Here is a 22,596-nt window from a genome sequence, read left to right on the forward strand (position 1 = left end):
TAGTAGAAAGAGAAAAACATTCTGAAAGAATCAAAAGCTACTGTTAGGTTCAGGTATGTTCAGAAACAGCATATGCTCTTTCCATTCATACTCAGTTTCTTTTCATAGCCCTAGCATTATCTGGTATTGCACAACAAATCTCAAGAGAAATTCTAGTAAGGACAGGATAGTCCCACGTGCACTCCCATGCCCCCCAGCACACTACAATTGTTGGGTAGCCCTGAGGAAAGCTAGAAGTTACTTCACTTTTGTCTAAACGTGAATCAGCTCTCATCTGTCTGCTAACATATAAGAACAAGCCTTTTAAGTGGAAATGGAAGGGAAAAAAAATTCCCTTTTCCCCAACAGCAAGACTGAATTTGTGCTGCTATACAAAGGAGGGTAAAAAATTTTTCACAAGAAGCAATCATGAGGAGTGGTGGCCTTTTACTCATCTCTTTCATCTTTTTGAAAATATGGTCCAGTAACTAAAGGTGTCAAGTCTTCTTTCATTCAAGGCAAGCTAGCAATTCCTCTCTTCTGGGGCTTCTGTTCAGGTAGCATCATAAGTAATATTGAATGTGCACTGCCCTTTTGGGGGAAAAAAATATTTAAAACAAGAAAAAAGCCATTAAGATGGAATGAGTCCAAGCGGCAGCTATGGCTTTTATTCTGCACAAGGCAGGAGGGGGGTGGGATGCATTACGACCTTAGAAGAATCACAGCTTCATACAGTATCTTCCTTTAACATAGCTGTTTAAAAATCAGAACATGTAGTATTTAGTGTAATCATCAAAATAATTAGAACCTCACAGCTGGTATTTGTGAGTTGTTTTGCTCTTCTTCCCAACAGTACTTTTCTTGGAAAAACACAGGATAGTAGGTCAGTACACTTCAAAATGTCTTCAGTTGTTTTACTCTCCACACAAAAATACTCAGTTTTCATGTTAAAACTGGTAACTCTGCAGTGATTCATTCTTTCACCTATCCTGTGATATTCAGAAAATTCTCTTAAAATATGTAATCATTCACAAAATCTGCAACCTCTGAAAAGCTATCCATGAGCATGTGTATATTTGTTCTTAATTTTTCCAAAAACTCATTTCATAGTATTTTGGTTTTTTATGACCCTCTATGTTCAATATTCCTGTAACTGCTACAGCACCACAAAACTGTGATCTCTAACTCAAGAAATAAGTGTCCCTTATTTTAACTGTATCACTTCAAACAGCATTTGAACAAAGTGAAGTAGACAAAAGGCTGAAGCAGTTACTATATTCCAGCTGGGAATTTTCAGGAAGCTATACAAACGGGTGCAAGCTAACCCCAAAACATATCTGGCTGATAAAATAACTTTGGCAGACATTCCCATTCACCAAGTTCCATGTTACGAGGTTTCAAAACAAGTAGCAACAAGATGTGAGTATGGAATTAAAGTTGCTGCAGTAAATCTCTTCCCCTATAATAGTTTTTTTTTTTTTTTTTTCCTCTTCAAGTGGCCCATAATAAAGTCAACTACTGTATTGAAAAGCTGGTCCAAAAAGAAACATGATCCCACACTCTTTACTACTTCTTTGTTAGAGAACCTGTTAAGCAACACAAGTAATACCAGATTCTTATAGCTAAATTCAGGCTTAAAGGTGAGGTTTAGATTGCAAGAGTAATGTCTGTGTATTTCACTCTACCTAGTAATAACACTAAAAAGCCCACAACAATTCCACCTCCAACTTTAGTGAGAAGAGAGACTGTAACAAACAGAGAAACACCTCTCCACATTTTGATGGAAGAAAAGGAGGAAAACATCAGGAAATGCACTATTTTCTAGAAGCATGTAAAAACTCAAAATGACTTTTTTTTTCCAGTCTACTTAAAAAAAACAAGTACATTTGAAGTTTTTGTAGTTATGCTTTAGGAAATGACTGTTTTTGACAAGGGATGTTAGGCTTTTCTGGGTTTTTTTGTTGTTGTTGTTGTTTTGTGGGGTTTTTTTTTAATCTCATGAATGAGTAGTAAAGATACAGAGCACATCTAAGAAGAGATTCTCATCTGAACAGCTAATCAACAGACTACCTAGTTACAATTCCAAACAGCTGTCTTCTCTCTACCGATATCACACAATTGGTTAGTCCTTAACTTCCAATCAAAAACTGTCATAAAGTGTTGACAAGTTCTATTGGCAGCTGTCTTTAGGGAAGTATGAGATGATTCATTATTTGCAAGGATCTGTGAATTCTATGGTAAGAAAGATACTATACATTCTATTATTGGAAGAATTGAAGTCAAACTCAAAAACACAGAGACTTCTGCATTGCACTTTAACATTAACTTTCATAAGTTGCTGCACAAATGTACTTATAAATCATGGAATCACAGAATGGTTACGGGTGGAAAGGACCTCTGGAGGTCATCCTGTCCAACCACCCTGCTTAAGCAGGGAAATGTGCCAAGAACAACCATATGCCAAAAAGACAAACATGCAATTTGAAAAAAGGTACCTAGAGTCTAGATTTTCTGAAATAATTTAATACAGTTTTTTGGTGCAGCAGTTCTCAGATGCATTGTCTACGTATGCATTACCTTAGATGCACTTGAAACAAGGAAGTTTTTTTATTACTGTTCTGGTTTTTAGGTTTAGTGTTTCTTTGAACACACGGCATATTTGGTTCATGAATGTAATCTTAATCCTGCCCACAGTGCTCTGTACCGCAGATCACTGTGGAGCTTGTTGCCACATAAACTGATTCCTTCCTATATCCTTCAGGACAAAAGAAATTTGCATCAGAAAGAATACACCTTAAGAATTCCAGTTACCATACAGGTAACTCTCTTTACCCTCAGAAGACTATACATGTGCAGTATACTCTACATAATCAAAGATCCAAACCTTATACCAGCACAAAGGAAATGACTATTCTAAGAACAGAACATCTGCTAGAAAAGTAATGCAAGACAGCTATTTGTGCCAACTACTTAGTGTCATTAAGTCAACCAGTGACACTGCACAGGGCCTACCTGAATATGCCCCAAAGCTTTGGAGAATTTACAGCTGAATGTACTCTACTTTCAAACCCTCCAGATGAGGAAAAATGAATAAGGAAAACCACGTGCAGAGACTGAGAGATATAAGCTTAGCAGGGGAGGGTCACTGAAATCAATGTCTCTTACACAATCATTGTGATAATGCAGACACCACACTGAATCCTTTATCACTCTTCTCTCATGATAGTTCATAATAGAATGAAGAGCAAGGATAGAAGTCTCCAGTACATTTATTAGCATTCTGAAGAACAGAAGGGAAGTTAAAAAGCCTACAGTAAAGCAGAGTAAAATATTTATCTCCTCTAATTTAAGATTGCTTTCTTTAAATAGAATACAAAAAAATAGTTTTCCTCTAATGTATGCAGACAAGGTACCATTGCTGCTAAAGCAGCTGTCTCAGCTGAGGTGGTTTTAGCTACTTTGCCTACCTGCTTGACATAGATACTTAGTTAACCTCCCTTCATATTAGCTTTACTTAAATGCTTTCAGAACTGGTTATTATAAACTAGAACACATGTGCTTACCAAATGAAATACAAAATACAAGTATACCAGAAAATATTGAAAAAATTATAGTTTTGACCCAACTAATTTTAATCTACTTGTGGTATTACAGACAAGAGAAACACATAATTACTTCCCTTGGCATAACACAACAGTACTGATGGTGTTTGAAGACTAGACAGGGCTTTTTGTGTTTTTTATTGTTGGGGGTGTGTGTGTCCCTACCTCCCCCTCCCCACCCCACCCCACCCCCCCTCCAATACCCAAAGCTCCCTCTTTGTTATGTGGGCAGAACAATGTTATAATGTACCTGTTCTTTATATGGAAAGCAACCCTCTGCTTACACTGTCCTTCAGCACTCCTACTGAACGGTGTGTCCAATAACCTCAGCTCCAGATTTAGTGCCTTTCACTTTCTAGGATCTTTCAGCACAGCCACACTGAAACACCATCTCAAGCTTGAAAGTTTCCATTAGTCAATTACACATCTGTTTACAGAAGCAGTTGACAGCTAGCGCAGGATGAGTGACATTTATGTTAATCTTCTCATGCCTACTGAAACAGTCCCCAACAGTGTGCCTGACCAAAAACTCATGGGGGAGCACTGGTTAGCATGGTCAAAGGCACACAAGATGACAATCTCATAGTACAGGAGAGTTTAATAGCATAGGCAACTGAATTTATTGCACAGCAATGCTCTCAGATCCCACAATTAACTACAGTAAACATAGCCAAAGAGAGTGGAACAATTTAAGGGACATTTTAATAAAAGTTAATCCAAAGACTGGTTTCTTAGTGGGGATTCTGGTCTCTCCCTCATTTTTCTTTTAGGAGTTGTACACCTTTCCTCAAACGGAAAGAAAATACAGCACCAACTCAACTGTAATGCTACTTAATTCTGAAACTAAATGCTCAGATTTAGCCATCAGAATCTAATATATTAGATGTTCTGTGGCAAGCTTCCTATCCCTTCTTAGCCCTTCATGGAATGAACCAGAAGACACTCAATTAAAAGCAACTTTTATATATTGCACATATAGATACATTATTGCTCTCTCTGTACTTAAAAAGCGAGATCTCCGAAGTGTTATGGCTGCAGCTTGCCATGTTGAAAATCTCCCATAGATAGAAAACAAGCAGAATGGTAAACAAACTTACTGTCTGCCCTCAGCTACCCTGGTTTTAATTAGAATCTACAGTTATATACAAAAGCCATAAGCTCTCAGATGAACAATGATTATGTACAATCTGAAAACAACAGTTTAAAGAAGTAGTTCCTCCTGTTCTATTTTGAAGTCCAGATGCAACACAGAAGGATAGAGGAAATATCCAACTCGAACACAGACTGCTGGCAAAGCCTTTAAGTGTATGGAACATAACTGTAGATACACAAAAGACCACTTCAAGTAACGTGAATATGAGGCTTTTTTTCTTGCCTTTTTTAAAAAAAGTTTTCGCTCAATCTTATTCTCAGTTTTATTCTCCAGCACTTAAAACAGGAAACAATGTTTTTAAAACCCATTTATTTATACCAAATAAAAATACTTAATCTTTAAACAATCTGGTAGCATTTTTTTAAAGAGTAGATAATTTTTATATCTTCATTATTCAGAGTGACTTGAATTTGACTTGTTAATTATTTAGTTTTCAGTAGTCATGATAAACCAAGAACTAGCAGAGAAAGCTAAACCTCATGCAACACTTCTCAAAAAAGAACAAAAATATTTACTTACTAAATATTAAGTGAACACAAAACCCACATGGCATCAGCATGCTTCAAATGGTCACGTGCATACTACGTTTCTACCATTCCAAGCTATAAAACCTCATTTGCTTCTCACAACTGAAGCCTCTGAACATCTTGCCAGACAGTTTTCAATGCTTTTTTCTTTATTTTAATTAGAACTACTAGATTAGGCAATGGAGTTTCATGAACTCAACAGGTCCGACTGTCAAGTATCCTCAGAAAAGAAAGACTGGCTGGTTTTACCCATCAGATGTCACTAATGGAAAGAAGTGGTAGAAGCCTTACGTAGCTTTAAAACCAACCCCCCACCATTTTTATGGCATCACATCTACTTCACCTGTAAACTCTTAAGAGCAGAAGTTGCTTTTGTTCTATTTGGATAGTACTTTGTCCCCCCCCCAAAAAAAAAATTGAGATGACAAGAAAAACGTCGTATCATTCAATTGCCTCTTTAAAACAAGAAAACTTCCCTTACTCATTGGGCTTAAAAGCATCTGTTAGACAGTGTGAACTCACTCAAATCCAGCAGCAAGCCCTCCATTTACTGTACTGCTTCCCTGTGCATGTCACTATTTATTGCCTTTCAGCTGCCATTGTAACAACCAGCTAAGGAAGTCCGGATAAAATTGTGGATGAGAATTTCCTGTTCCCTTATAAATAAAAGCACTGCAATTAATCATCTGCAGAACAGAAAATCTGGCAACAGGAAACTTAGTTTATTATCTGGTTTGCGAATCTAAAGCAGCTTTTTTCAACACTCTGAAGTTCATACAAAATCTTCAGAAAGAAGTGATTTGTTACTGTTTACCTTCAGTAATAAATAACACAAAAATTAAAGTTAAAAATATAGTAAGTTAAAAAAATATATAAGTAAGTATATTAAGCAGCATCTCGTTTGAGCACCCCCCCCAATATAGTATAAAGCAATTCTAATTTGGTGTTTTATATTGACAATTGAAAAAGTTACAGGAAAGGTAAAGATACCAAAGACTTAATGCAATGATTACTGGACATATGTGAGGAAAAATAGAACTAAATAGAACAAGGTCACTAAGAATTTGTTCAATAAGTCATTTTTCTTTAAGGTTCCAGAACTATCTACAAAGGTATTGACATAGATCATATAGCCATAATTAAAATGAAAATTTTAAATTCAGAATAGCATTACACTTTTTAGCTGAATTCTCTTTAGAGTTAGAAAACCAAGGTTTTATCAGACTCATTTTGTAGACTAACATGAAAACATACTGGTCCCAGCCTTAAGAGTTGACAGTATGACAAATACCATAAGGGGTAACAAAATAAGATTAAGCTAATGACACTGCAATATTAAGACATGTACATAATACTGTCTGATCTTCCAAACAGCCAACACCATTTTTTTACTGATCCCTAATCTGTAGCAACCATTAGTAAGTCAGAATGTCTGGTGAAAGAAAACACAAAGTAGTTTATTGCACTGAGGAGAAAGCTTCCTATGATCTATTTACAAACTGGTCATTGAAACACTTCTGTGCCAAGTCAGAATGCATAACTTATTCTCTTAAAAAATCTGTAGTTATTAGATGCAATAGATTTCACTTAAAAATAAACACACACTTTGGTTCTCAGTCTTACCTCAGCCCATTTAAGAATACAAGTCATGCAGAAGGTATGACTGCAGTTCTCAGGAAAACCAATCTCTTGTTCTAGAAGGCAGTTCAGGCAGATGGGGCATGTGTCACCGTCACATAATAAAGCAGAACAGGAACAACTTTCTTCGTTTTCTTCACCTGCTATTATTAACATTGACACTTAGAATTTTTGACAGTTTTTGAAACAAAGTCCTTCTAGATTTGAATAAGGCAATAAGATACATTTTTCTGTATTTAAAAGCAAGTTAATCAAGTTTTCGGGTCTAATGCAGTCAAGACACTGGCCAGAGTGGTTAAAGGAATGTATTTCAGGTGTAAAACACTACACAACATACTTCATAGACTACTATACCAATATTTGCTATTAAAACTAAAGAAAGTTAGCTCTAGTGCTATATAAATACAGCATCACACAGCATTTCCTATTAACCATGTAATCATTTAGACATTGTTCTCCTGAGTCCTTTCTCCTCGGACATTTGCACTCTCTCTCCATGAAATAAATTAGACCAGCATATTCTATACTCATTATCTTATATACACATCGTCTACCCTTTACTTTAGTTTTCCAGTCTTAGAACTATTTTAATCTGAACATCCTCAAATATTTACCTCATTATGTACATTAAATAGAAAATGCTCCCAATGTTGTTAAATTCAGAAATTGTTTTCAGAATATAAAAATGCAAGCACTTTTCTGCGAGGAATTTTAATCTACATTAATTATTTTTTTCAAATAACAATTGCTATCCCCATCTTGTTCTGCTGCAAGTCAGCAAGTTAAAAACGGAAGAGACAGGAAAGTATCTGCGGACCCCACAGGCCAAAGAAAAGTACTATGCTGAGACAGTGGCTATGTTTACACAACTTCTTTCAAAACAAGCAGCACACTAATTGAGAGAGCAAGCGTAAAACCTGACATTCACAGCTTGAACCTGAATATTTGAATATTTTCACACACACACACTTTACCTTCCATGCCTTCATGCTTCTGACCTTCAGTATCTTGAATACATTGCTTTCTGTTGTTCATCTTACAAAATGTAGTCTGGAAAAACATAGAAACAGTTTACACAGTTCATTTAGATTACAACTTGAAAATAAAAATGACCACTATGGATTTAATGAGTGCTCTCCAGTGCTCTCCATATCTTTATACCTTTGTAGAGTAGAAACGTATGACATTAAGAGTTAAATATAGATCATTTACAATCTGTTTGCAGTTTATAAGCATCATCAGTGCAGTCTAGCAACTGATACTTCCAACTGAAAATTGTCTTTGTTCAACAAAAGAAAAGTTTTCGTAGTGTTTAAGACCACCAATGATGCTTTCATTTTAAAAAGTTAAATACATTGCTAAATTTCTATGCAAACCACCCCACCTAACACTGCAGTAACTAACATCTGCAAATTGTCCTTCACAAATGGTTGAAGCAACAAAATTGAACACACAAGCACCAAAAAATAGTTGCTTTCCACACCTAGCATCACCATAGTAGTGGCAAGTGAGAAAAATGAAAGCAGCTTACATCTGCTTGCTTCTTGCTTTTGTCATACAATTAGAACTACTGGCAGTCAAAAATAATCCAGGTAAAGGTATATCATCAAACAAGGGACAGGTCACAAGCACAGGTGCAGTGGAGTACCATGAATAGGGAGGATGCACCTCTTCCCCGTTCTGCAGACAAGCAGTATGAAATAAGAATAACATGAACAGAGAATATCCTTGTGATCCACATCATATAGGTTCAAAGAATTTGATCTCACATGAGAAACAGCAAGTGTAAGTTCTTTGTAGGCTTACCTACCACGTGTAGAATGAAACACACTTAAAAAAAAGGCATCTACACCAAGGACTGAATCTCCTACATTTCAAACTCCTGTAGTCCCAGCAGAGATGGTATAAGCACCTAAAGCTTCAACCCAACAGTCCTAGAGGGACTAGCAGTTTTGTTGGAACCATATAAAGCTTTAAAAATTATTTAAAAGAACAAATTAAAACTTCACAAGAGATTGAAGAAATCAGAAATTACCAAGATCTACTACTTAAGCATTCAAACCTGAAGCAAACTGACTGAGGTTTCAAACCGCTTACTCTTTAACGCCTTTGCTAGAAAAAGCAGCAGGACAGAACTGAGAACACCACAATCATGTTCCTCAGCTGAGCTTCCTCCTGCTTCACCTACAAACTACACTGGTTTCCCTTTACCACCTGGATATCCAGGAGACAGAATTTGCCTCCCAAAACTTTTCTTCCTATCAAGTCTTTTATTGCTTGATCTTAGCAGCAGGAAGTGTTTTAAGAATCATTTCTTTTTACTAAGAAACATTTCCACAGATACCCATCACATAACACACTTCTCAATTTCTTAGGCAATCCAAGAAAGCAGGACTCTGATCTGTGAGTCTCAAACACAGACAGTTCATTAAATAAATGGTCAAAACTGTGAGGCTAATTAGAAGTCTGTAATTAGAATTCTAAATGGCTTTAATGTTCCCATTAGAAACTACTTTTTAATCCCCCAAAAGGAACATGTGAATCAAGTCAATGGAGGGTGTGAGAAAGGGATGGGAGAAGGAAACAGAAGCCTAGCTACAAGGGAATTTTCCGTCTACACTGCTATCCTATTTTGATTAAAAAAATGATTAAAATCATTAGGATGTCATCAACTGTAGAGCAGTTACTAGCACTAATATTAACACAAACTGTGTTGCAGTGAATGCCGTAAGTTGTACACAAGTCTTGTTAGTAGAACAATCACTGACCAGACCACCGCCTATTATCCTTTGCAGGCTGGGAAGATGAAACCCAACAAAAGCCAAACTGCTACTTTAAAATTTAATGCCTTAAATAAAGCAAAATCTGCATCAAATTAGGACAGGTAAGACCATCAAACCTAATGAACTTAAAATATGAGATCGAGTCTGTTTTCATTTTGATTTGCAAGAGGACTTAAGTGGCTTTGGTCCCAAACAATTTAAATCATGTGGTGGTGTGTGGTATAAATGCTTTTATATATAAAACATAAGAACATTCCTTCTGCTCTGTGTCTTAACAAAGCCTCAGCAATGCTTCACAGAAGCAGAAAAATCCACAAGCTGTGCTCAAACCTCCTTCAACCCTAAAAGTCCCAGGACACATCACAGCTGAGACCATTTAAAGACAAGATCAAGAATTCTGCACTCTGCATCCACAGAAAAGGTTTTAAATAGACACAATCTAGGCACCAAACTGTAACTTAAGCAACAGCTGTAGAGTTCATGTTTATTATAACAGAGGTCTTGAGTTCACTAAGTCAGACAGCAGAAATAGAACCCATAGAAGCTCTTTAGATCCCCTTCTCCCCGAAAAAGTAACCTTTTCTCCATTGTACTCTTTCCAGACACAAAGACATCCCACAAATTCTTGCAGTTACAATAATTAGACAGAGATCCTAAAACTGACAGAAAAATCAGTAAATTCAAGAGGTACATCAACTGAAAACATTTACATGGTGTTTACATTGTTCTTCTAACAGGCCTATTATTTAAACAGATATTGAGTATCACCAATGCATCTCAGATCACTGCACAACACACCTTTTGTCAGTTTGATGCTGTGCATTTCTCAATGCAGCAGAAGAATATTACTGAGATAGAAATATTTCTAAATAAGACAATCAAATTTTACATATTATTTAACAAATTAACTTCGGAAAGACTTTCTCCACTATTTTAAAAGAGGCATCACCCACATTGGAATAGCAGAATGAGTTAACACTAAAGATAGATGTTAAATTTATGAAATTAAAAACAGAGTTAGGAAAAGAGAACGTAGTGGTTTAGCAGTAGTAGACAGCACAGAAAACAGATCTCTTTTGTCCCAAAATGTGATACAGTCCTTTAGATTGTTTTAAACTTTAAGAAGATTTGGAAGTATTTCCCAGACTTTTTCATTCCAGCTGCATGCCATAAGAAATCTGTAGTCTTGACTGGGGGGACACAGTGACAGAAGTGAGATCAATTTTTTTTGTCATTTTCCCTGTTACCAAGTTGTACGAGCTCACGGGAAGATCATATTATGCCCGCATCAACGTCTACTCATGTACGATCAGGCTAACGTATTATAAGAATGCTAATGCCCAAAGAGTACTTCTACCAAATTCCAATGACTCATGACCTGCACATCATACCTTTAGTTACAATCATTCAGTTGATGTGAAATATTAGAAATACCCCAAGGCCCAGACATGTAAGGCATTTGTCAAGACAGCAACAAGCACTATGCCATGTTAGTGCTGACAAAAAGAAAACCAACCCTCCCACAACTCTACAGATAAAATACTTTATAAGAATGCCTAAAGACAGCAAAGCATTTCAGCCAAGATGGTAGTTTTCTGGTGCTTGTAAGTTTTCAACTGAATTACTTTGTAAGAGAAATACCTTATTTAATTTCACATCGGAGATAAGGCAATACTCTAGTCTATTAAAGTGAAAACAGTGAACAAGGACACTATACAAGTACACCCCTCATTATACTTAAAGGAGTTAAATATTTAAGTCTCTAGGTTATAGTTCAAAAGAAATTCCTGTTCTTGTCTTCATTGAAGGCAGAAGCCAAAGACATTTACCAAAAGAAGTGCTTAAACAAAGTTAATTGTAGAACCTGGGAATATATTAATCACTGTCCATCTGAAGAACGTAGCTTCATGATGTACTTAACTCCACAAAGCAAACTGCTATATGTGCCATTTACACACTAAACAATCTTCTGTATCACAAAAATGTAAGCATCGTTTACCTTTTCTATTAGTACAAACTACTTCATACAGTTCATAACAAAAATACAGATGTATTTCAACACTAATTCACTGTGCATGCAGAAAGAAAAAACCTGGTCTATTCAAAATCATGTAACTGAATTTCCTATTGAACTAAAATCTATTACATTAATATCTTAAAATTAATGACACAGAAGAATCATCTGATGAAAGTCTGTAGTAGTCTAATTATAAGTGACGCATGAAATTAGCACGTCTCCTTTTTTGACTAACTACAAGACAAAGTCTTTACAAACATTCTTTATGTCATGTCAATAAAACACAATAGCTAAATACACCCTTCCTCCAATGCAGTAACAGTCTAGGGACCTATCTACACAGAAGTACATTTGGTCAAGAGTTAAGGGGGATGGAAATCAAGAACACATGCAACAAGATCTCCAGTAAGCAAGTGCAAAATGATATCCATGACTGGCTTTATTCTTGTTCCCTTAGACTTCTCTTCAGAAACATTTGTAATTAACCTTTTAACTTCTTAGATACACGTTGCATCAATACTTACAGGAGCACCTTATTTTGACTGTTGTGTTTTTATTAAAAATATTTTCTCTTCTTTTAAAAAGTATTTGTGGCACTGCAGTACTTGTGTTTTGATTTCTTTACTAACTCAAGAAACAACCAGTTTCAAAACTGAAACAACAGTCAGCCATACATTGTTTGCAGAAATTATTTGCTTAATAAAACTACAGTAACACCCTTTACTCCCATCAAAATTTTGGCCAGCAGTAAGTAGGAGTCTATTCTGCCCTGTGCCTTTTCCTGGTCTTTAAGAAACCTTGGAAGGAGGTTTAAGACTCTTCCTGGGCTCGCATGTTTTTAATGAAAACAGATCTTGATAATTAGCCACATTTATGAAAACAGAGGGTTTTTTAGTAATTAAAAGCAGTACACACAGTGTCCTCTGAAGTTGCCCATATGGGCTTACCATAACCTCTGGACCATTATGTGGCAAATGCTGCTGATTAAAGTTTTTGAAAACTTGTGCCATCTTGGAGATGGGCTGAGGAAACACTTAGTATTTTCCAAGGACAGCTGAACATTTGAAAACCTTTTTACCTACTCTATCACTAAATCTAACTCAACACATACTTCAAGAAAAAAAAAAAGGCACTATTGGGTAGTTGCAAAAGTACATCAAGAACCTTCACAGCTCTTTAAATTTGGAAAACCTTTTATATTTGTCTGAAAAGCCTGGAAGGTAGTCTTGTTTCAAGTGACAATTCAGTAATGTTGTTTGCCCTTCAATAAATGAGGGCTAAACTGAGGATCTGGAAGCACTTATCCTGGATTTGCTCCTTTGTGTAGCAAAATCTCATGGCCCAGAACATTAGTGAGAATAGAACCAACAGGCACACTCAAAAGAGAAGCCTTAAAGAGGATCTTTGCTCTTTGTATGCTCAAATTGCACCTGGTCTTTGGGAATGCCATAGAACCAACAAAGATGAAGAGAAAGAAAGAGACCAGTGCTATGCTTTGGGGAATAGAAAGAGAAACCTTTTTCTATAGGTGGTTTAGGCCTATTCATGTAGATCCAGTGTCTTTGAAAGAGTAAGTGCTATTCAGGCAAGGAGACACTGATTTAAAGAGTTTTTCCAGACCTTCTAAGAATGCAATTACCCAAGAGAGCTAATCTAATCTAACAGCTTGCTGCCACCAAAAGAAACAGCTCTGTTTCTCACTACTAGTGATGGTGAGCAGACTCAGCTAAGAACCACATGTGTATCAAAGAAATTGCAAGCGACAAAATGGGGGAGGGAAGACATAAAACGGGATTGCCCCTTTTGGCAGTGGCAAGGTGCTAGAATAGCTAAGACTTTGTTGTCAAACTACCCCCCTTCAAGGACATAGCAGTACCTAGATTACCTGCCAAGTCTGTGAAAATGCAGGGTAATGTCACAGGGGAACTGTCAAAGCCAAATGGCTAGAATTCTACCACCCTAAACAGTACACTGCCTTCTGGCGACCTTCCCCTTTCCTACACAAAAGAAGAAAAAACCAACAACCTAGAACAACGCAGTGGATACCCTCCTCACAATTTATTTTTCTGCAATCTAGCAGCAAGACACTGACAAGCACACTTACATTGCCGATGCTGTGGCTACAGCTATGTCCCTGCTAGATTCAGTCCTTTCATTTTTGTGGCCACCTCAACAATAACAAAGTGAATAGCAGCTGTGGACACTCAACACTCACGTCCAGTCAGCACTCAGAGAAGTATACAGGACAACATCATAACTGCCTCCTAAGCAAGGAGGCATGCACAACTCAATGGAAATGTGAAAGTAAAGCTTAAGGAGCTGCTGCAGTGGATCAGATGCAGCAATTATCATCTAGTAACCTGTCTGACCATCTGAAGAGCCAGGAGTTTCAAGGAAGATTTAGAACCTTACAGTGGAGACACATGCAAGGCAATCTCCTTCCCCTATAGAGCTTATAATCATAAACTAGCTCAAAACCTGCCATATAGACCTTCTAATGTTAAGTCAAGGGAGTAGGCAGTGTTCCTCACTGGAGTTTAACAAAAAAGCACCTGCAAGACATAGGTAAAACATAAAATGACATCTTTGTGCTCTGATAAGACCTCAGATATTTCAGAATATTCTATAAACTGTGGTGGACACACCATGTCTTTTACAGAATGTTATGTGTTGAAGTGCTGCTACAAATCAGATTGAACTCTAGTGTCTAGCATTTAAAACACTTCAGTTTACTGGACGGTATAAGAAGGTAGCCAAACAATGTTAGCAGTAGCATTTCATGTATGACAAGTCATGCTGATCCACAAGTTTCTTTAGTATTCTACAAATACTAACAGTAACTGAAGAATACTTTATTCATGATAGGGTATACAGATGTGTAAGGGAGAATAACCATGTTCCAGTTCTACTTAGAAAAGTCACTATCCAAAAAGCTTCAGTACAGTACAGAACTAAACCAGACAGACTATCAACCTGGGGGGGGGGGGGGGGGGGGGAAATCACAAAACTTGCACTTTTCTATTAATACCTCTAACAACAGCATGGAGCCGATTTAATGGTCTTAAGTAAGAGTTATTATCAAAGGCAAAAGAAACCCAAGACCCAACAGATTTACACCTATCAGATGCTGAAAATAGTAACAAAGTTAGTATCACTAACAGGTGTTTATTAAGGAACCTGCCATCTCTCTCTGTACTGGGAAACTCGCACATAGGACAAACATCCCTTCACCTCAGAATACCAGTCAAGCAATTGGCCCCCTGATCTATCAGCCTTCATGTTCCTTTCCTTCCCAAAATAACCAGTTCTCATTGTTTTTTACCTAGTAACCTACATCCTTATTTTTCTTTATTACAGAAGAACCATTAGCACTGGCAAACAAGCAGTAACAAAACGACGAACTCAAAAATCTTGTTCTAAAATTCAACTGATAATAAAGCTATCAGTCTTCACTGAAATTCCAGATCCCACCCCAAGAAATCATCCAAAAGACTGAGCCATTTTATGAGTCTTAAGTAGTAGATAACTTAAGACAACACAAGGCACCAGGGTTTGTGAAACACTGTTGTATCACCCCCTCCTCCCCCCAAAGATGACACACATGCAATGGCTGCTTTGCTCATCAGAATCAGGAGCATCCACATAACTACTGGGAAAACCCACATAAACACTGATACTTCCACAAGCCAGAAGAGATATGATGTTTGACCAAAATAGTTAAAGCATCAAAAGGATATTAATCAAAAACACACTGAAGAAAGTTTCCCTGTAAACATCTGTTCTCAACATGCTATCACACAAGGCTGAGCCCCTTTGTGAGGAAGCTCACAAAGAGGTGAAGGAAAGCTGATTACAAGCTTGCACAGCAGTTAGACATGACAAATCTGAGTTTGGTACTGAACTACAGTTACCTTACTGGCACCGATGGGTAATTATCTACAGAAGGCAAATTTCATTTCTCATCTTTCTGCACTGTCAACCATAAACACTTGTTCCACTAGGATAGGTGGAAGAAGTTTAGGATGTCTCCTGAACTCATTTTAGGGGCTCATACCTAGTAAGCAGCAATGAGAAACTGTTCTTCAACAGATTCCTCCACAAGTCAATCTAAATCATCCCTCCAGGATTTTCAGTATCTGCCAGCAGCTGGGAGGTTAACTCATCAGACCACATGACATTACATGCCCAAGTAAGTTCAGGGTGACCACTGACAACAAAGATGGCCCGGTGCTTAGGCAAATTCAGTTCCCTGACTGAGAACTAGATGAAGCTAAACTTGCTAGTAAGCAAAGAAAAAAAAAAAAAAAGTAGCACCTTGGGGAGTTAGTTGTCACAGCACAGTCTCATTTGATTCAAAGTATATATTCACCTGATCAAATCCAACCTGTAATTTAAAGTTATGCTTGCATTCCTACTGGCTCTTCAGTGATATTTCTCAAGTTTGTGAGAAAACCCCTTTCCGCTCTGCCAGAGGACAAACTAAGTTACCCAAGCCTGTCAGCTTTTGACAATGCAATAGGAGCGAGGACAAAGCCACCAAGTTTTCCTATGCACTGAACTGAGGCAGTTTTGCAAGGTAGCTCCTCAGTAAAGCTGCCACTCATAACACTGCTTTCCAAAGATGATCGGAATTATACAAGACAATCCCAGACCTAATCTTTACAGAAGCGCACAGCTGGGTCCATGACAGCCATGAGAAGGAACGCTCATTGGAGCCATGGTTAACTCCCCCAAGAAAAAACAGCTTCATTTATACAGACGACAGAATGAATAGAACCTTCTAAAGACTTATACAAGATGATGAAATGTATATTCACAGAAATTAAAAGACCACCCTATTTTGCTTTCCAAAACAGTATTTTCAATAGAAGGCAATATGTACTGTGCTCTTTCATGTGTGCATGTGTACGATAAGACTCTCAACAGAAGCAGCCCTATACTAAAACCACCCCTGTAGGGAGAACATGCATGTGTGCTGGCTAAATCATGCTGTTTCATATACTGCTGATAAAACACTGAAGTACCACAGTGATTAACTTAATGCAAAGAAATAGGAAAGAGAAAACAGCATACATAATGTTCTCTCACAAAATGTACAATTCAGCACTTAGATGTTTCTTCCATGTAATCTGTGACTAAACTGGGTGAAATTGAGATTTACAAATAACAGGAACTACTTGGGGATTAGGTACTATTGTCATGGTGCACATGGTTCAAGCAACTAAATCAAATCAGCAAAAACTCATGACCTTGCCTTTGGCTGCTGAGGGTCCTTAGTCACATGCATACTTTTGCAGCTGGAAGGAATAGCATTTCATACCAAAGTCAGCAAAAATGGCTCAGCCATTTCCAAAAATCAGTTTTTTAAAAAAAAAGTAGTACTTTTTTTCTAGCCACTTAGAAGCACTAGTATTTTCATGCTTTCCACCAAAGAGCAGATACTTGGCAGGGGGTCACAAAGATCAAGAACAGACGTTCCACACAAGCAACCCTTTCAAATCTAGCCATGTCATAGATATGGGGAAAAAAAGGTTGCATTTACTCAAGAAGTCTTTCTAGTCATTGCATTTAATTTTTCTCCCCATAAACTGGATCTGTGCTTAGCATACAGTAATAGTTTGAAGTTCCTATCCCATTGCTACACTGCACATGCAACATTCCCACAAGATGAATGAGCATAGTTCAGCCAGTGCTATGGCAACACAGCAGGACTTGTTGCAATCATTTCTCTGATGCTAAAGAAACTAGGAAGACCATCTTTATTTTTCTTAATAACATCCTAAAATGCCCAAATAGCTGGACTTAAACACCACGGATGCAAGAGCTGAACCAAAAGACCTTGCAAAGACAGAAGTGGAAAAGCTAAGACCTTTTAACAGTGGAAGGAAAAACAATGAGCAAAAGTGATGGACTAAGACTGAACTCAAAAGCTCAGGGGCAGCAGCAATTGGCAAGTAGCACATTTAACACACAAAAAATTAACGGGGCAACAAAACCAGAGTTGTATGTGATTAGAAAATTATACTGAGCCAAAGAAGAAAGGGATGAATCCAGCAAAGGAATAGCATGCAATTGTCCAGTTACAGACTACCATTATTTTTTCTTTCACCTACATCACGGTAGTCTTATTTCTCATCTTCCAAATGTTGAAACACTGCAAACTGAAGGGCATCCCTCTAACGGAATTTATGTAATGTATAGGTTCCCCTACAATTGTATGGATTTACTTAAATGGAAAAAACCCACTACAGAAGATTGCATAGAACCATACACACACATTTGATAAAAATACAATGAATTTGAGTCCTCTATTAAGAGCATGCTGTTCTGTCATTTTAAGCATCAAATCAAGAGTTTAGTGATATGACATGTTCTTCTGATATTAAAAAAATGTGTTTCCACAAAAAGTAATTTCAGCTTACATGTAAAATATAGACATTGATTCAAAAACAAACAAAAGAAAGAAAATAACATAGCTATTGGAAAGTATTTTGCCTCTCTGAGGCATACTCTTTTGAAAAAAGTATTAGGTGAAAGCTATGGTGTCAAAAACATGGTCCTCAAGCTCCTTTTGACTTTGAATAACAGTATTTCATAAGCTCAAGTTAAAGACCTACACTAACCTCTTACAAATCTTGGACAAAAATAAATTCTATATTTTTGGAAAATGGTGGAAAAGTAAAGTTTGCAAAGGATTTATGACAACTGAAATATTTTTAAGTGTAATTGTATTTTGCACAAATCTCGTACAGTATCTGTAGAATAACAATGCATTAGACATCATTTCAGCAGTCGTAGATAGATAGGGAGCAAGCAGTTTTAATTTCTGTTGATCTTCCTTTCACAGCCCTTACTCAGTGATAACTTTCAAGATAGCTAAAATAAAGCCAGAAAAACATGACCAGGAATGAAAGACAGGTATATAAGAGAAGATTTCCTTAACACCAGTAGCAACACATGAAATGTAACAGAAACTATTAACCATGCAAGAGGGAAAAGCTGGATCTGTGCTTGAAAATACAGCCTGAACTCCATCACCTTTCCTTTCAACTTGTGAAGAGAGTCTGCTAATAGAAAAACATGCTGATCACCATTCTGGGTTACAGTCACCATATCTATCTCACTGCAATGCTTCAAAAAGAACTTAAGCTTCCCACATAAGCAATACTAGAAGCACGTTACAATAATGAACCCCATTCTCGTTCAAAGTTTCTTGCCAGAGTAACAACCACAAAATAACCAGTGGTACCAACTGATTTATCCAAGAGTTGTATAAGATGCCTTTCTTACTTGGGCTGATGAAACTACATCTTAAAAATCACAATTGCATAGGTTTAGAGAGAAGACTATACTTTACCTTCACTGTTACAGGTATCTTTATTTGGTAACATCTCTAAAATAAAACTCCATTGAGCTCAAGGTAGTCCTAACAGGCTGTTTTTCACCAACTGTTTCATAGGATCTCCAATTACTTTTCATTACATCTATCTATCCACAGGGGTCACTACCTTTTACATCACAAGTAACAAACTAAAAGTGTTTTAAAAAAGCAAAACTGCATAGAAGTGCTTATTCAGTGGCTGTACAGAAAGCAGTGAAGAACTTAATTGTCTGTTCTATGTTCAGAATTGCTGAAGTCATTTGCTCTGGATAGTGAGCAGTCCAATTAAGACCGCTCATCTACCTTCCAATTCGACTTAGAAACTCAAGTTTTGAATACCAGTACAGCCTCAGTTTCATGTAAAGGTCTCCATCTCTCCTGTGGCACACCAAGAAAGGTAGAAATCTTCACTGCCGCAGTTTTGACCTGTGTTGCTATCTAAAGCTATGGACATACATGAAGACTTCTATCAGACGCTGATCCCATGGAATTTTACATTCATCATTACTGCTGGCAGTCTAACAAAAGCCAGGTTGTAAGTAGAGAGACAGCAAGTGTTAACTCACTTGACATCTCCAAGCAATTTCATACTAGCTTGGAAAAGTTCCAAACATCATTAAACGCATCACTCAGGTTTACTCACAGATAGTACCTTTGAAGGTAGATCACAGTTAAGCAGTACTTACAGACCTAATAACAGAGGAACAAAGATTGCATTTTAATGGGACTTCACCAATCTTTAAATAAAAACTGCATTAAGACAGACATTATTATTAGTGTCTACTAGAAAAAGTGATCAGATGCTGGAAGTTACCACAGTACTAGGCTTTAGAAAACAGCTTCCGGAAGACATTTCTTCCTCTCGGTTCTCTCTACATATTCATTCTTTTTTAAAAGAAATATTTATACACACACACGAAATAATCTGAAATAATCTCAGAAAGTTAAGAAGAAATACCACTGGCCACAGAACCATAAAATGCTTGCTGCGATGGAGTATTTTTGAGTTAAAATTCAAATTTTATGTTCTAATGGAGAAAAACAAGAGTAATACTACTGTTTCATCAACATAAGTTGTGAGACAACATTACTTGATAATAAAGAATGAATGGGTGAAAATGTTCATTTTAGCACAACATACACAACTGGAAAGCATATATGCACAGGTGAATATGTGTGTATATATATATATTACCTGAACAAATGCATTTTATACAAAGTTTATTTTAAGCTTGCCTACTTATACATAATTAAATGCAGTATTTTGGTCATCCTTTGTCAAAAATTTCCCCAGCCTAAAAGTGACAACTTCCACATTTGGTTAATTTGTTTCTCCAGTTAAAAGTCTTAAGGAAAGCTATCTGCTATGTCATAAAAATAAGACGTAGGAAAACTGAATGTTTCTAAAAGTAAGATGTAACTTCCTTAGCACTTTTTTTTTAACTCCTGACAGGATAAAACTACTTGTTGAATCTGGTGCCACTGAAGTACAGATTATGCACATTCAACCTTGGACAGCCCTTCCAACGCAGTCACTGTGCCTTTGGTGCTCCACCAGACCCAGATGTAGAGGTGATGGACAACTGTTCAGGACAACCGAGCTGCAGCTTTAGGGAACAGAAACACAGACACACATTCACCTTCCATCTTCCAGCAGCCACAGTCCTCCATTTGTTATTTCACAACTGCAGATAACTTCCTACACAAGAGAATCATCCTACACAAGTGGTTCAGGGTACCAAAACAAAGCAGATTTCAAACCCAAACTAGAGATGTGCACAGCTTTCTGCTTGCAAACTGCCAGTATCCTCAACTGCTCGGTAAGAAGAGATGAAACAAGTAGGGAAGCAAAGATACAATGTCACTGCACTCATATCCTCTCAGATCAAGGTCACTGACCTTCAGGGCAAGGTGGACTAGTACATACAGATGAAACAAAAGGTGCCTACACTGCTGAAAAGACATGAACTAGCCCTTGTTTTGAAGTGCTCTAAAGAAATATGCACATTGGAAACCTCTGGTATTTATGACTACAGAATGGTTAGGGTATAAATCTGTTTAACACTGTACCTCCAACTTCCAAAAAAAAAAAAAAAAAAGAGAAATGTTGAGATTTATAAACTACTTTAATCTTAAATGATTTAGCAGATTAACTGTAACCATTTCAGAATTCATTCAGACAAACTGGTAACAATGGTTGACAGCACTAAATAATCACTGGACTGCACGTGTCACTATTGTTACTATTAACTGGAAGGACATTTTTTTCTTCCTCACTAAGATTGCTGGCAAAGAAAATCCCAACACTGAAGAGTGGACTGAAAGAAGGCCAGGCTTCAAGAATTTTGGTGTAAGTAAGGCAAGTCAATCCATCAAACTTTTTCCAGCAGTTTCTTTCCCCCCATTAATATCATGTATGTTTAAATATGACATTAATTGAAATAAAAATCACCCTTTAATTTAAAGTTGGCTTCACCTAGTAATAGTTTTTGCACAGGTTTTTTAGTGCCCAGGACAGAAAACTGAGAAGATTCTGCAAAGAATTCCGTAACAGGGGAAAAAACCCGAAACAACAGATGTTTGTAACCAGAGCACAATCATCATGTATCATGAGCAGAACCATGTACAAGTTTTATAAAACCAGAGGCTAGAAGTCATGCAGAGTCATGTCAAACTACAGTCAGACCAGAGCACACAGAAACTCTTTATCATTTGGATGTTTCAAAAGTGATAGCTGAATAACTGGAGAATAAGATAAACTTACATCTCCTTGTTCAGTCAGACTCGACAATCTTCACATACTGTGTTTGAGCACTATAAATTCACCTTCAAAAAACCTCAAATTACTAGAGGAGTGTTCCCAATGTTAAAGGTAATCTGAATACTAATTGTGAACCCAGTGAACTCAGGTTTACTGCTATTAAAGAAGGTCTGAAAAACATTCTCTTTCAAGACCATTTGGATGAGAGATTACCCCTCCCATCAAGGCCACAAAGCTGTTGTCCATTCTGCCTTATTCAGAAGCAGACTTTAAGGCAAGTGGAACATGAAAGACAATGGATGTATTTCTTATCTGGGACATTTATCACTCTGGAAATTGACAAAACAGCAAATGTAAACTACTGAAAAGGAAAGCTACAATAGACTTAAACATTGTGACTAAAAGTCTAAATAGCCTCCTCCCTCCCCCAACTATCTCTCATCCTATCTAAGGAAAACAGAACAACAAACATTATATTCCTAGAAATTCTAAAGGAAACATTTGAAAAAGTACTTGGGATAATTTCCAAGTCTTTTTTATCCACTGAAGAGGATGCTATCCATTTTTTTAAATCTTGTGAATCTCTAAATGCAGCTTTCCAGTTAAAACAGAAGAGACATGGATTACCATGTATAATCGACCAAATAATAGCAAATTTTTGTCATTTCAGAAACCTACTATTTATTTCTGCTAAAATCGAAAGAAACCACAACAAAATGACTAAAGACTTCCCCCATTCTTCTTCTTCCACGTGT

The 22,596-nt window shown here is 37.0% G+C and overlaps 1 protein-coding gene across 8 annotated transcripts in view; it reads right to left on the reverse strand.

Moving 5' to 3' along the window:
* SCAF11 (SR-related CTD associated factor 11) overlaps positions 1–22,596 on the reverse strand; it is a 48,428-nt gene that overhangs the window by 24,134 nt on the left and 1,698 nt on the right. For 4 of the 8 annotated variants that reach the window (XM_074870413.1, XM_074870414.1, XM_074870415.1 and 1 more), the window contains exons 2-3: positions 7,874–7,949; positions 6,885–7,039 (exon numbers count right to left, since the gene is read on the reverse strand). In XM_074870413.1, coding sequence (XP_074726514.1) covers positions 6,885–7,039; positions 7,874–7,934 — 216 coding nt within the window. In that variant the 5' untranslated portion in view covers positions 7,935–7,949. Of the gene's footprint in view, positions 1–6,884; positions 7,043–7,873; positions 7,950–22,596 lie in introns of all 8 variants that reach the window. The other 4 variants (XM_074870408.1, XM_074870409.1, XM_074870410.1 and 1 more) reach the window with 1 other exon arrangement.

This window comes from Strix uralensis, chromosome 5 (genome assembly GCF_047716275.1).
Source record: "Strix uralensis isolate ZFMK-TIS-50842 chromosome 5, bStrUra1, whole genome shotgun sequence".
In the NCBI taxonomy this organism is placed as follows: Eukaryota; Metazoa; Chordata; class Aves; order Strigiformes; family Strigidae; genus Strix; species Strix uralensis.